We start from the raw sequence: 16,227 nt of genomic DNA on the forward strand, positions 1-16,227 counted from the left end.
AGCTCCCTAGCACCCTGCCTTATGGGAATAGCTTCCAGGGGAAATCTCTCCATGGCAGATGTACTGTGTCCACTTTCACAAGTGATATAGAAACTGGCTTAATTTCCAATGGAAACAAAACTAAATGATTAAATAGCAAAATAATTCTTGAAATGGAATGACATCTTCCTGCTCAACTCTTGCCATATCTCTACTTCTATCTTCATATGTCTGCTAAGAAATTAAACAAGTTGGGTGATTTTCACATGTCTATGTGAACCCAACAAAATTGTAATTCATATGGGTTCTCCTTATAAGACTATGCACACTCCATGAACCAAAACCATATTTGATACCTATATAGTTTAAATTAAATATTAGAAGATACTCAACAGACAATGTCAGCAAGAGCTATCAAATACTTACTTATTAGAGATTTTATTTAAACTACACTATCAGCATGCTATCTATTGTGCTGGTGACAAGCATTATTTGCTGGAAAATACAACCTACCTGGTCTGGCTACCTGAAGAGCCATTCACAAAAGAAGCATCTCTCTCTCCAAAGACAGATGTCCCTTTCAAGGGCATTAGGAGATTATTTTTTTGTCTTAGAACAGAAACTGAATAAAGTAGGCAGCATGATAAGATTGCAAATTTTCCAAGAAAGATCAGCTAGTCTCCATTTAGCTGAGTCTTTTGCTCCAAGTCAATAGATGACTACTATGATTGTTTTATAAACTAAATAGTAACTTGAATGGCCACCAAAAAATCTATATATGATGTTCTCTACTGGAGGAGGTTTACATTGTATTGGATCTGTTAGAGATCACCTCCATCCATCTGCAGTTGTAGCTGTGTATATGCCCATCAGTCTGTTACAGCAGAGAAGATTGTGAGATGTGCGTGGTGTTCTGGTACAGACAGCATTGTTGCTTGCTTTCCTGCTTGTCAATAAAAGCACTATGGCCCAGCTGCTGTCTGAATGAGGCCAACATTTTTGAAGACAGGACTTCTGATGGTTCTTGGCACACTCACGGTAACATTTTCCGCAACTTCATTGCATATAAATATTGTTGGAATGATTCAATACCATTGTCTCTGTGATTTAGTAGACGATAGTCAATAGTCTATCCCTAATTAAAGTCCAAGTGGCAACTAGAATAAATAGATCAGAGACAATTTGTCATACTGTTCTGATGATGAGTTTGAATTGCCTTCCTGCAATTTCAAACCAGGCTCAACACTTCAGTCAATATAATAATAACAACTAATGCATCATTTTTAAGACCATTCCAGACTGCTGAAAACACTTGTTCAAGACAAATTGTACCAGCAAAATCCAGCCTTTTTCCAGTGTATCATAATTTTGGCTGGAGAAGTAGCATTTGCTACACTGCTGGAAGCAATTTTCTGTCAGTTGGATACATCCCTGTATACTAGATTTCCTGCTATACTTTTTGAATCAACCCTTTGCTAGGGCAGAGGATGCCTCACTATCTTCTTTTGTGAAGCATACTCAGGGCAATAATTGCAGGTAACTGTGGTCCTATGAACTAACAGTTTCCACCTGAGTCTTGAGGTGGAAAGATATCTTCTCCATCAACTAAAGAGCACTTCAGTATTTATATTTCTCAACTCCGGTACAAAAGAAAAGTTCAAGGACCTACACTGCATGGCTGCTGAACTAACATGTTGTGCTTCAACCTCTCAAACCAAGAATGGATGGAAAAAATGCTAAGAGTGTTGCCAAATAGGTCCTGATCACCTGTCCCTTGGAGTACTTCTCCAGCTTCTGGAAATGCCTGCATTTTTCTTAAAATCTTCCTTGTATTCCACCTTTTCACTACATGTAAGATGGCTGCAACTACTAAAGTACTAATAGCTTCTCTTTTTAGCTTTTTTTATTTTCCATCTTTCTTTTGTCACATCTCTCAGAACGCAAATTCTGTACCTCTGAAGATTCCTTCCCAACAAGATACTTAACACAGATTTTCTCTCTGACTTTTGACCAAAGTAAGCAAAGACTAATTTTCATGAAACATAAATGTCACTGGTAGTTAAAATAGAGAGCTGAGACCAAAGAACAGTGACAGTGTGGAATCTTCAGCAGCACTGTAATAGGTTAGCAGCTTCCCATCTCCATGAATATCTTTCACCACCCATTTCCCCTCGATCTCCTGCCCCATACTGGTAGCAAGGCTAGGCAGCTTCTATGCCCCATTAGCATAGCCAGCTAAGAAGGAAAAAGTCTTAGATGGGAATGTAAGCAAGTAAGAGGGAATAACCACTCTAGCTGAGTCTTCAGGCAATGGGACAGAAGATACTTGGACTACAGGTGTTTTAATGTGACTTCTGACATAAAAGAATTTTTTGTGAATACAGTTACATTTCCCTGGTGTCCACTAAGTCCTTAACCACCAGCATGTTTCATAAAAAAGGGGGGGTGTGTGGGAAGGTGGATGACTATACTTCAGGGAAGTGGCAGTGTGCATTACTCATGCTCAAGAGCTAGAGTCGCTGCAAGGCCCAAGGCAGAAGGGAGAGGAGCAGCAGCAAGACCGGGCGTCTGCTGCTGCTTCGCTGGACGCTCACATCTGGGAAGCCACCAGGCGAGGTGCTGCAGGAAAATGGGGCTTTCTGCTTTCTGTTTGCTGAGGCTCAGCATGAACAAAAGCATTCATGGAATGATGATTCTTTTGCCAAGATTGAACTGGAAGTAAAGTTTAGTGGCCTATGAACAAAGGAGCTTGAAATCAGTGGATGGCAGCAGAAAGATAAATGGACACAGCACACTGAACACAGGGGAAAGCTGCATGGCAATGACTCTAGCACAACTGCAGGTGCTCAGAAGGGGCTGTGTACCCATCACTAAGCTCCCCTACACTCTGTTAGTGAGTACATGGGTAGTAAAGACTGCAAGGAACCAGTCCAACAATTATTTTGCTCAGGAGACCAAGCGTCTCCTCGTTGATCATGATAGATGTGGCCGTATCAGGCTGCCACTAACTTGGATACTTCTGCACCATGCCTCATTACTTGGCTTACAGATATGGTCCTTAGACACTAAGTAAGTGGTCCCTAGGTTTGTTGTTTTATTCAGAATAGACATAAATAAAAACATACAGTCTTCCTCCCAGATAGGATAGGGAGCCACCCCACTGATGGCTATTCAATCTCCTCTGCTGATGCTATACTGCTCTTAAAAAATTTATGCATTCACTGAGTGGGAGAGATACCAACATAGTAGCCTGATGCTTAGAGTGGGAGGACCTGGATTCCAGGCCTTTCTCCAGGGAAAGTTAAATTATTATGCGAAGTGCATAAGACTCAGCAGGAGCGACTGACAACCTTCATAAAGGTGATCATAGCCCTGTCATGGGGATGGGAGTTATGAGCTAATATCTCTGTTAGCAGAGATGAACAGAAAGGAAACCCAGACTTCTTTGCATTCTGGTAGAACAACCTAAACCCTTACTCTTGGGCACAGACACCAACTTTTTACCAGTTCCATAAGCCTAGGACAAAGAAAAAATACTGGATCAATATAAACTCCTGGTGTGAAAAGTTTTCAGGGAAGCAAACAAATAGATTATTAAAAATATTTAATTCACCTATCCAGGTACCTTAGTTATTACAGACATACCTATGACCTTAAAAATATTCTTCCATTTGTCTCTGCTTTGTCTCTAAAACATGCTTTGTTTCACTACAGTTATCAATCATACGTATTTCAATGCAATACCATAGGCAAATACAGTGACATACTGCTGAGAGCTCTCTCTAATTTACAGAAATCAAGATTTTTTTTTTCTCATATGTCCTTTGGAAGCATGCAGAAAATTTCATTAAAATACTTTGCCAACACTGTATCAAGAAAAGCATTTGTAAGTTAGAATAGTGGAAAAGTGAGCATCAAAGTTCTGTCACAAAACTAACTGGAGAATTCATTAGAGAAACACTGATATTAAATGTTAAAACAAAGCAAAAAAAAAAACAACAGGGCTGGCCCAGAAGGATGGATGAGCATGTTCAGACATATAAGGCATATAATATAACATTTTATATGTTCAGACATATAAATTATAACAAGTGTAGGGTCTTCATGCCACTCTTTCCCACCCCTCTGTTAAAAGAAGTGTAGCCCTGTCCCCAGGATAACCCAAAGGCTCGTGGCTTCTTCTGGCTCAAAGCAGCTTGTGGTTTAGCATATTACTTTACCAAATCTGAGGATTTAATGCCTTCAACTGATACTTCTAGACCTTCATCCCAGCTATTTTTAAGATACATTATAAAGAGACAAACAAAATTTTCCTTAACAAATTGAACACTTTTTTTTTTCTTTGAACTATATTAGATTCCCTTAGACTAATACACCCTTAGACAAATTTTTGCATTTGTGTTCCATGTCCTCTGTAAGTAGGGAAGGAGTCTTCTGAGGTTTAACTAGCACTCTTTTAGGCTTCCCTCCCAACCCCACTATTATCAGGCCAGTATTTACTAGAAACATCATATATATACAACACCTGTCATTAAATCATCAAACAGAATACGTAACAATATTATCATATATACATAAGGTGTGTGTAAACTGTTACCATAGTTTCAAACATTGAACTGTTGTTTTTTTTTTCATATACATCAAGAAACTAAAAATACAAGGCTGAAATTTGCACTGATAATCCATTACTATTTCTTCAAGCATTTATGTTTCATTTTCAGAAGACAAAACTCTGCAATATCAATGAAATGATGTGAATGGGAGCTTTATATTTGTCTTGAGACAAATTTCCAAAGGACACACTCTAGTGAACATGCAAACTAGGTGCATATAATAACGCCTTATGGCATATGTGCATACGGTTAGGTACAATAGTAAATAAACAGATTTACAGCCTTTGGACTGCAATCTATTTACTATACACACAATGACATCTTAGATCAGCATTCACGTATGTGTGTTAGAATATGCAGATTAGGTACAGACACCTTAGAAGTTTATAGTGGAAAACCTAATCTTTAAGTGTTTACTTGTCAATCTCATCTTTATTTTTAGAATTGCTTAATGAAGGATTTTTGGATAAAACAAAAACAAATTTAGCAACACAGTACAGCACTGGCTTTTGTCTATCAGTGAGTCACTTACTAGAAACACAAGTGGTTTTGTGAGGTACAATAAAGCATTGAACACAAAACAGCAGGAAAAGTAATTTGCAAGCTTGTATACATACCCAAAACATCTGGAAAGGGAGAGCATTAATGAAGCAAAGAATGGAAAAAGCCAAGACAATCAGGTTCTTGTACAAAGCATACAGCATGAGGCAAGGTTATAACAAGTGTAACATACACAGAAACAAGAAGAAAAAGGTTCGGACCATTTTGACAAAGAAATGCAGCAAAAACACAAAGCTGGTTCAGCAGTTCTGCAAATGGCATGTACACATACGGAAATTTAACTAAGCCAATTGGGACTGCTTTTCATGTGAATGAGATTTAACCATCTACTGTACCTGCTTAGAGAGTAAAGTCTTTTTAAAAATAATAGATTTTTTTATGTTCTTTTAAAGAAATGAACCAATTGCCCTTTCCTTAAATTTAATTCTAGCATTTCACATGTTACACAGATAGCAGTATTGACAAGCAAACATTTCCCTTTAACGTACAGAACAAGCATTTATATAGGAGAGGAATAAAACTGTACTTTCCTACTAAATCTTTGAGTCAGTCACTATATTTTAATAAGATTCTTGGAGACATTAACTTTACAATAGAATACTCAGAGAATCATAAATATTTAACGGTAGCCTTGGTTTCCAATGAATCAAATCCTCAGGTGTATTTTTACCGGATTACTTTATAGAAGCAAACTTTCAGTCAACAGGTGTCAATTAAGTCCATTGAGACTTCCCTATAATCCTGTGAAGATGGTTCCTCATGCTAATTCCTACTCCTCATTACCATGTTGTTTGTGTATGCCTCCTTGAAATTAATTATTTTATTTATTAAATCGGTTCCAAATAGTAGCAACTCACTCAGCTGTTTACTGTGCTATGAACATTTATGAACAATATGCACCATACTGCAAACCTATACTGAGGGATACGGGAAGAGGTGCTCATTGAATTATCAGGCAACTGTATTTGGTATTGATGTATTAAGCACATTACCTCTGTACCATACTCATTCATTTCTAGAACAAGAGCCATATATTAAAATAATACTTACATTAAAAAAAAAAGGATTTATTTTCAAAGGTCTACAAAATAGCCTTCTCTGCTGCAGTTACAACAGCTGCTCACAAATGTGAGCATAATTTAGCCAAAAATTAGTCAAGTTAACTGTTGAGCTACATGAAGGTGGGTGAGAAAGCGAACATTTCCCATTGAAACTGGAAGGGATCTGAATGAACACAGAGCAGTTCTGGGGAAGCTGCATTTGCCATAATACAAAGACATTTTTAAATTATACTGGATGTGGAAATAGGCACATGGGTTTCAATTCATGCACTGCTGGCTGTTCAAGGAGGAGACCAAGAGCAACTCATGCCTCTTGTCCCATAGCCATGGAGCCAGCAACCCCATTCAGAGCAAGCCCATCCCAACTCTTTCTTCATTAGCAAGATCAAATTTCATTGCAATAAATATTATTTCTATACATCAGACCAGAATTAAGTCATTGTAGATGTACTGAACAAAAACAGCCACAAATACAGTGTTGGCAAAAATTCTGTCTTTTTCTTGAGGTAACTTGGAAAAAAAAACCAGCCCTATTATTCTTATAATTCAAAAGGGAAAATATAGGTGAAAAAACTTACTTCCCAGAACCCATCAGCAGACCTGTAGTAGATGCTAGAAAAGAACTAAGGTAACCTGAGTCCTGACTTAATGATTTATTTATGACTGATGTTTTTAATAATATATTTACTGAGATACTTTTAGTAATACATACTGGTACAGAGCATATATATATGTATTAATATGTGTTGCATATGTATTGGCTGCAAAGCTAACACTTAGAAGTTAGGAAATGACAAGATAGCTGTCTTAAATCAAACCTTTTGTGGTCTGTAATATAAGACAACATTCTCAAGAACACATAGTAACATTTCTGTAAGGCTACTGTCTTAACCAGCACACAACTCCATACACCGTCAACTGATAAGCAGCTATTGAATCATTTACTTCCCCTTCATCGTCAAATGTGTGTTACACGTCTCATTTAGAGCACATTGTTCAAACACTTCTCTGAAAATTGAAAGAATAACTTGTTTGTGAGCTAGCTTATGGAACTTACTGTGGTGGTATTTCACTGCTCCAATAAAATCCAATAAAGCATCCCAGTTCAGTGAAAAACTGGAATTATTTCTATTTTCCAGATATAAAATTGGATGTCAGAAAATAACCATATTATCACTCATTTCAGGGGCGGGGAGTGGGGTTCAATTTTGGAAATACAGTACCTGATTCTTCAGAGCAATTACTATATTAAAAATTAATTTCAAACTAGGAAGATGGAAGCCATCCTACAGGAAACTCTGAGTTCTGGGGATTCTTTCTTCCAAAATAGAACATAACCTTGAAGCTTCTTTTAAAAGTCAGTACTAAGACTCAGGACATTCCTGATGCTACTGTGTACTGTCAGCACATGACATCAGTACTGACCTGAGAGAAGAGAAAACTTCTTTGAGCTAGGTAGGGCATGAAAAGAATATCTCCCCAGCTGAATGACTGCAGGGAAAGAGTCTAAAGTAAGAGGACTTCTGAGGAACAAAGCATCGTAAACCTGGTATTTGGCAAGGTACCCAACAGTAGCTCCAGCAGCTCATAAAATACTGCCTGGTTTCCATCTGCATTTTTAAAATCAGTATGCTACCATGTAAAATGCTGATTTTGATGACACACATTATCTTTTGATGTGTTCAAAGCCCAAATCTCAGTTGTAGCCACAATACTTAGTACCTCTATAAATCATGCTTGAGGAATGCAGAAAGGTACAGGGGTGGTGGTGGGAATTGCCATCTATAAAGAGCCCGTAAACAACTAGTCCAATGCCATATGAGAAACTCTGTATCAGAAACAGCATGAGCCACTACTGCTAGTTTGGTCAAAAAAGAGCCTGCCTTTCCACTCCTTGTACACTGCATCTCACCTCCGACTTGGTGAGCCCGAATTGCCATTGGTGCAGCAAAGGGGCCCGTCAGGAAGGGGACCAAGGGGATGCCCCTTCCCCTGCACCTTCCTCCAGGCTCCATCAGCACCAAGCCTGGCTCTAGGCATGGGTGGTCACCATGATGCAAGCACAGAATGCTCTGAGCTCCCTTGGTGAGCTTTACAAGATGCCACTGCCAGCTACTTGTAGGCTCTGGGTGAGGAGTGCAGGCTGCTGAAATTCAAAACAGATGCTCATGGCACATTGTGCTGTAGCTTACAGACTACCGGGTTGTAGGCAGCAGACCTCTCCCACTGGAGCAGTCCCATTTTTGAACAGAGAATCAACGTCTGCTGAACAAAAAGAGAGAGATCAGTGCTCAGTATACTTAACACTGAAATTGTGATCCCTCTTCCACACCAGATGCAGCAGAAGCTTGACTCTGGGTGTTGTATAGCTCAAAAATGTTTTAATTACTGGGGTATGAGCTGCTTTGAATGTAGAAGATGGGTGATGATGAATATTCCTCTTTATGAAAATAATTTTACCTTATTTTGGTTCCAACAAATCTTCTCTGTCAAAACTAGCAGATATACCGCCACAAGTGTTTTTGTTCAAATCAGTATTTTCTGGCCTGCCATAAACTTAAATTGAAAATGCCCTATTGTACTTTTAGAGACCTTCCTTTGCCTTCCTGAAGTTTTTTGCCCTATGTATTATGCAAACTTAATAGGAAGTGAAACAGTTGCTGACTTGTTTCTGAGCAGTTCTGGTTTCCCATTACAAATTCATACATTTTTCAGAAAATAAGAAAAACTAAGGCAGAGAACTGATGGAAAACTAGACCATAAACACACAACCAAAGACTAAACTGCAGAGTACATAAGTTGTGGTATTAAGCTGAATAGTTAACCTTTATACTATTGCTTCCTAAGCTTTATTTTGCACAAGCTTAATTTGAAAATCTAGTAATGTTCTTGTAATGGATTTTTGGTGACTTACAAGTATAGCAGATTCATCACGTAAACTGAAAATAAAAATTCCACTGTTTGGTATGAGATTGCCACTCACCTCTGCTACCTGAGTCAGCTAAGCACTCACAGCAGTGATATGCTGTCATATTCTTTGTGAACCACTGCTAGAACAGGCCACCTAAAGACAGGCTACAATGATACTTTTGGATTCTGATTCTAATTCTACCTTGATGTACATTGCAGCAAGCAAGGGAACAGACTGTAACACTCCTTGTATTTTTTCTGTTTTTTATTTTCTTTCCTTTTTTTTTTTTTTTTTTTTTTGCCCTTGCACAAAGGTTTTCCCACTGACTTACAAAAACAGTTCTATTTTCTGACTCCAGTTATTTTATCCCATCTTAGTTTTCCTCCCAATCCACTGCCCCGCCATCATCATTTCCCTTTCTGGCTTCCTTCCTGACTGGTTTTGCTCTTCCCATGGTTTCCCCCAAGTCTGGAGCACAGCCCCTAGGAGTGCTTCACCAGCAGCTTCAACCTTCCTAGCTTCTACTCGGTAACTCCAACCTTTTCTGTAACAGTCTCTCACAAGCTTTTCTTTCTCCCTACTCCTCCAGTTGAACACCTTTAAATTAAACATCTTTTTGCTCCATTCTGCACAGCACAGTAGATAATGAAAGCTTAAACACAAGTACCTTCCTGTTTCATTCTGTTTTTCTGCCCCACTGGGGGCAGATTCTGCTCAGCATCATCGCTGGACCTTGTCTTTAAGTCAAGGACCTTGTCTTTTTTGCCAAGTCTTTAAGTAATCCAGATACAAAGCTTGGCATGCATTAACTGTGGCTTCTACTAATGCTTATAGGAACTTGGTCATGGTTTCTCATTATTTTCATAAAAATACCCAGGAGCACGTAACTGGAATACATTTCAGCTCACAAATTTCAAAACCTTGCTAGATTATTAAGTGTATGGGAGTATTGGAGCTTCTGAAATAAAAGGTTTTGAGAATTTTTTTAACACAGGTAAAATTAATTTTTGTCCTACTGTGTTAAAAGTGACCTGGTTGATCTAGTATTTCCCAAGATAATTTAAAACAATTTTATAAATCAGTTAAATTTTAGAACAGTTATAAGCAACTGAAAAACAGATCTATAGCAGGAAATATTGGCTAATAATAACAGGCATCAGTTCAACAAATAGACAGACATACCTGCCTATAAACATTTATACATAATCAGCCATGTTTTGGATGTTTCCAACTGAGATTCTGTCAGCACTTCCATCTTAAATAACTCTAAGATGTTGATAGACTTAAGGTATGGTTTTGCATGAGATAAAGGTGAACAGTGATACCTATTTTCTATTTTACATGTATGAAAATATTTTAGCATGGGGAGTAGATGATATTCTTTTTATTACTGCATATATTGTACAGCAGTGTAACCTCATGCTTTGATGTTCAGTCTGGGAAATTAATTCCCATGCTTTCTGCTCATGTTTCATGACTAGGTGACCTCCATCTTTATTACTAATTTTCAATTCTATTAATAAAAAACAGTAGCACTTCATCTTTTTACTACACTGTTTAACAGGCTTTGGACACAAAATTGAAATTCACACTAAAGAATATTCTTGCATATAAAGATATTCATTATATTGTTACATTACAGTACGTTTTATATTTGAAAACACTCAAATTAAGACAAACATGGAAGCCATCAGATTATTTCTAAGTGAAGATTCACATAGCTGAAAACAAGGGTTTTCTGAAATATGCCTTCAAGAAAGGGAAGTCAAACTTTATAAGGCAGAAAAGTACTCTACAAAAGACAGTTATTTTATGCAAATGTGAAATAGTCAATGCTCAGATGTGCTCAGAAATTCTGTTATAAGATATGATAAGGAACACATTCAGAAGGCTGAATGATACTGTTTCCAGTTCCACAAAATTATAAGATTTCAAAACATGATGCGGTGTCCAGGAGAAATTAATTTCTCTCAAAAACTTCTAAGAGAAATACAGTCTTGTAAAGAAAGCCCTATCTTTGTCTCTTAATAAGAAATCATAAAATGTGTACTTCAACACTTTTTTTCAGGTCTAAGATATCAGTAGACATCACTACTTGGAACCTCACCAAAGATAATGCATAAAATCAATAACATCTATATAGTTTGAGACATTCTGATACTGTCACCTCTGTATAACCAGAAGAACATCTGCTTAGATTTTATTTAGCTTATGGACAGTTACTTCTTCCCACCAAGGCAAAGAACAAACATGAAAAGTGAACATAAGCAGGATAAATCAAAATCAGCACTACATGAAGTTTATCTGGTAATGATTTAAAAATGACTTCCAGAGACAGGATTTCTGAAATACAAGAATCATGATTGTTTCACAGCAGAGAGAAGGCTATTTTTAGCTTACACGTATGAATTGAGAGTAGTGCACTATACAGCCATTTGTTAGATAGCATCATTTACTTACCTAAGCTTGATCTCGTGTTAGATCGCTCTATTATCGCATGCTTACTGGGGTTATTTAATACTGAGCGTTTGGCAAGCGAGATGTCTGCTGTGACTCGTGTAATTGATATACTGAAGAAATAAAACAAAATAGAACAACGTTATTTATCTTGTGGGGAGAAAAGAGATTTGTCTAATATTAGAAGATGTCTAAGACTAAAGGAAAACAAGTTCTCATTGCTACAGTATGCTTTGAACAAAGAAAACAAAAAAGAAGATATTTTAAACTACTGTTGTTACAAGAACTATTGTAAAGACACCTTCCCTTCTGCATAGCACCAAAATGCTACTGCATTTTGACCATGGACTGCAAAGCTACATGGATCTGCAAGAGTGGAGGCATGGGCAGGGCAGAGACATGCTGCAGAAGACGCACTTGTCCTCCCTGGGGACTCCAGGCTTGCTGTGGTGAGACCTTGCACCCAGTGTGCCCAGCATCAACTCTACAGAGTTTCAGGGCTCTAAAACTCCCCATTCACTGAAAGGAGATGTAATTTGTCTCCGACTAAATAGTCTGCTTTCTTGTTTCCCTCATTTTGATTAAATCTTTTCAAAGATTTACAACCTGGCTTACCTCAACCATATGTAGAAGAAATGTAGGGATATGCAGAGTTAATAGGTGAAGGTAAAGCTCCACAGACAAACTAATACAGCCATGCAACTCTGATCTTTATTGTTCAGTTTACTAGCATATATTTTGATTTTTAAACTGAGTGCAAGAGCTACCTATTTTTCCAGAAAGATCAAGAAATATGCTGGCCTCCTATAAATGGAGACTGCAACACAGAGAAGCAAACCACAGTAGTGAGGAAGCAAACGAAAACTCTGGGCTAAGTATCTCTAGTAAGCTCAGTTTTGTGTTTAGGAGAAAACATAAGCCAAGAAAAAAGTGGTTACTTCCAGCTGTTTGTGCGGAGCTGGTACATAACCTTCTGGATATTCTTCTTCCTAGGAAAATGATTAACCCAGTTTGTTTTGCTTTCCAGGGTCAAAATACACCCTTTGTCTAAATTCCCCTTTAAACTCTGGTCGAATGAGATTTAGAGGTCACGTTTTTCCAGTGCTGAGGGTTAAATCAGACTGATGGTATTCCCTTGTTCTTCCTTGTATGATTTTATTTGCAATTTAAAAGGAGGAAGTGGATTTGCTAAGAACAGGGAGAGCTCCTCTCTAGAAAGCACACTCAAATGCTATTCAGCTGAAATGTAACCAAAGAAGTCATTTCCCAATGAGTTCAACATGTGTATATTTTTTGTAAAGCCCTATAAAACGTAACAAACCCAGATGTTAATACAGAAAAGCAGAATTATTTTCAAAATACTGATCAGCAATATTATTTTGAAAATTTAGGCATGATTTAACTTAAGCTAAAAACATAATCAAGTGCTATTTCTGGCACAGCTCCTCACAGATAATCCCATTAGCCTTAAAATGAAATCCAGCATGTTGTCTGTGCTACTGGTTAGTTATCTTTATTTGCTAATTGATGAACAGTACCAAATTTTCCATTTTTTTTCCTTCCTACCTGCTACAGGGAAAAAAATCCCCTTTTTCAAACTCAATTATGCAGTATTAAAGAAAGAGTTATCAGTAAAAATGACTTTTTTTTTTTTTTTTTTTTTTTTTTTTTAAGATCTGTTAACAACTTTTTAAGGTCATTTTAATATCTTTTGAGATATATCATGGAATCACCTGATAGGTGATCGAATATAGAATAGAACATCCTGAGTTGGAAGGGAACCACAAGGATCCTTTAGTCCAACTTCTGGCTCCACACAGGACCACCCAAAAACAAGACCACGTGTCTGAGAGCATTGTCCAAATGCTTCTTGAACTCCGGCAGGCTCAGTGCCGTGACCACATCCCTGGGGAGCCTGTCCCAGTGCCCGACCACCCTCTGGGTGCAGAACCTTTCCCTAACCCCAGCCTGACCCTCCCCTGTCCCAGCTCCATGCCGTTCCCTCAAGTCCTGTCACCGTCCCCAGAGAGCAGAGCTCAGCGCCTGCCCCTCCACTCCCCTCGTGAGGGAGCTGCAGGCCGCCATGAGGCCTCCCCTCAGCCTGCTCTGCTCTGGGCTGAACAAACCCAGGGCCCTCAGCTGCTCCTCATAAATCTTCCCCTCTAGACCCTTTACCATCTTTGTAGCCCTCCTTTGGACACTCTCTAATAGTTTTATGTTCTCATATTGTGGTGCTAAAAACTGCATGCAGTACTTGAGGTGAGCCAGCACCAGCGCAGAGTAGCATGGGACAATTCCTTCCCTTGACTGATAAAACAACAACAAAAAATAGCCCACTCTCCAAACAAAGGGTACATACACCATTATTTCTTAAAAACTAATTAGTGCCTAAGTAGAACCTGAACTCCAGTAAATTTGCAATGCAAAGTACTTACCGCCCTTCGAATCTATGTTTTAAAAAATCAAATAATGCTTTCTGCATCATATCTGTTACCTAAAAGCAAACAAACAGCAATTTAATATTCTCATATGAAACTGATAATACTTGATGTTATTAATTTGGAAAAACCTGTAATTAAAGTTGACAGCAAATCTTGTATCTGAACAACATGATAGGAATATAAGTAATTAATTATTTATTTGAAATTGGATATGAAATAAAATACATGTGACCAGGTATCTAGTAAAAGTGTAAGCTGTATATATTTATCTATGAAAAAAAATATGTGATTCAGTTTAATTAATTTTGAACATTTAAATTCACGTAAAGCAAAATATTTTTGGCAAAATATAACTATTCCCAACAATCACTTACCTCATATCCCTTCAAAGAAGGCCCCACTAAAACTACTGGTCGCATAGAAGGCACTACATCATAGGGAGGGATGTGCTCTGTCTGTAAAACAGAAAAAGCTCTCAGCATTGCAGCACCTAGGTAGAATGCTCATTACTTTCAATATTAGGAACTCTGAATTTCCAGTGATGTCACCAACTGAGGAACTGTGAATTCATTAACTTTTCGTGAAAACTGGTACAAGTTCACAGGTTCAGGGATTTCTTTTGAAGAAGCTTTTAACTGACTTTCAGTTTTCTTACTATTTTCATGTTTGCTCTGGGTAGCTCGAAAACTGTTATTCTGGAGATGTGTGGATGTGCCACCCCATAATTCCTGACTGGTTAATTGAAAATGTTATTTCCAATAGTTAATGACTTGATACGATTGACTCTAGAGAGGTGACATCTGTTTTCCCAACAAATTTTATTAGGCAAATTACAGAAGAGAAAAATAAAACAAGAAGGGAGGAGAGAAGTCTAACATATCCTTTGCGCTCCAATCTGCGTACCGCTTTGCAAAACATCATGACACCACTGCAAATTCTAATGGAAGCACTCATAATCTGACTTCAACATTTGCATCCACAATTCACTTCCAAAAGAAAACAAAATAATGACTGATCAAGTTAGTATTTACAGAAAAATTTCATAAACAGAACTTGGGATAGCAATACTTCCACTTTAGGAAGTTTCCATAACCACCCAAGAGTGGATTATGTTAGTACAATATCCACCAAACTACTTACTGATGTATCATGCATGATTTACAAAAAAACATTTTGAATTAGAAATGTAAAAAAGATTGCCTGTTTCCAAAGACTGCCAACATTTTTATATTGTTATTGAAACAAAATATAAGCAGATTAAAATTTTATTTTCTTTAATAAATGGCTATCCAATATATATATATCCAAGAATGACTAATGTTGTCTTATCAGAAATGGCTTTTTGTTTTTCAGAAAGCGTTTGGTTTATCTTTGTCTAGGGGAAAAATGTTTCAAATCCAAACCCAGGAGCCTGTGGGTGATACAGAAAGATGGTATACCAGATCCATTTTTCAGATGCTTACATAGTACAAATACATCAGTCAAGACTGTAGAAGACAGTCATTGTTCATTGTTTCAGTACTCAACATATCCCAAGATGTTTCACAATAACATTAAAGTATATACATTCCAAACACAAAAACACAGACAGACATTAATACAATGACAGCACAAAATGCTACACAAGCAGCAGTCTAAAGCAGTCTAAAACATGGAAAACATTTTTGCGAATGTTTTTAAATATAGTTTATCTTCTTTTTTGTTACCTGTAGCTTCACCAGATAATTAGTAACATAAGAATGAATACCGGTGCCCAAGGCATCATAAGCATGTCAAATGAACTTATCTTAAACAGGGCAGAATCTAACTCAACACATTTCAAAGCAAAACCCTGCAATTACACCATTCCAGTATTAAAATGCAGCCCTCCAACGTTCTTGCTGATATTACTAATAATCTGATAAATGTATTAGAGTCAGCTCCTAAGAGAAAACAGTTACAGATGTGACAGTGCTTATAGTATGAGTGTCCTGATGCAACAGATCTTTATTTTAATGCAGCAAACTCAACTGAAGATATTCATACTAGAACTTAACCAGCTATTTGAAAATTAGGAAAAGTACAGAAGCTATCTTATTTGATGGAATATGGGTTATATTTAAGATCTGTTCTGCTGAAACAGGCTTTATTAATATTATTTTTAATTTTTGCAGCTTGAAGTAACAAAGATATCAGCAGAAAATTGACTAAGCAATCTAATAGAA

General features: G+C 37.4%; 1 protein-coding gene across 8 annotated transcripts in view; it reads right to left on the bottom strand.

The window, feature by feature from the left end:
• Window positions 1-16,227, bottom strand: part of CACNB2 (calcium voltage-gated channel auxiliary subunit beta 2) — a gene marked incomplete at both ends in the record, with an annotated part of 240,035 nt that overhangs the window by 8,484 nt on the left and 215,324 nt on the right. For all 8 annotated transcript variants that reach the window (XM_084281287.1, XM_084281289.1, XM_084281286.1 and 5 more), the window contains 3 exons: window positions 11,586-11,695; window positions 14,018-14,076; window positions 14,398-14,478. In XM_084281287.1, coding sequence (XP_084137413.1) covers window positions 11,586-11,695; window positions 14,018-14,076; window positions 14,398-14,478 — 250 coding nt within the window. The remainder of the gene's footprint in view (window positions 1-11,585; window positions 11,696-14,017; window positions 14,077-14,397; window positions 14,479-16,227) is intronic.

The sequence above is a fragment of the Netta rufina genome (assembly GCF_964035555.1).
Source record: "Netta rufina genome assembly, chromosome: 2".
In the NCBI taxonomy this organism is placed as follows: domain Eukaryota; kingdom Metazoa; phylum Chordata; class Aves; order Anseriformes; family Anatidae; genus Netta; species Netta rufina.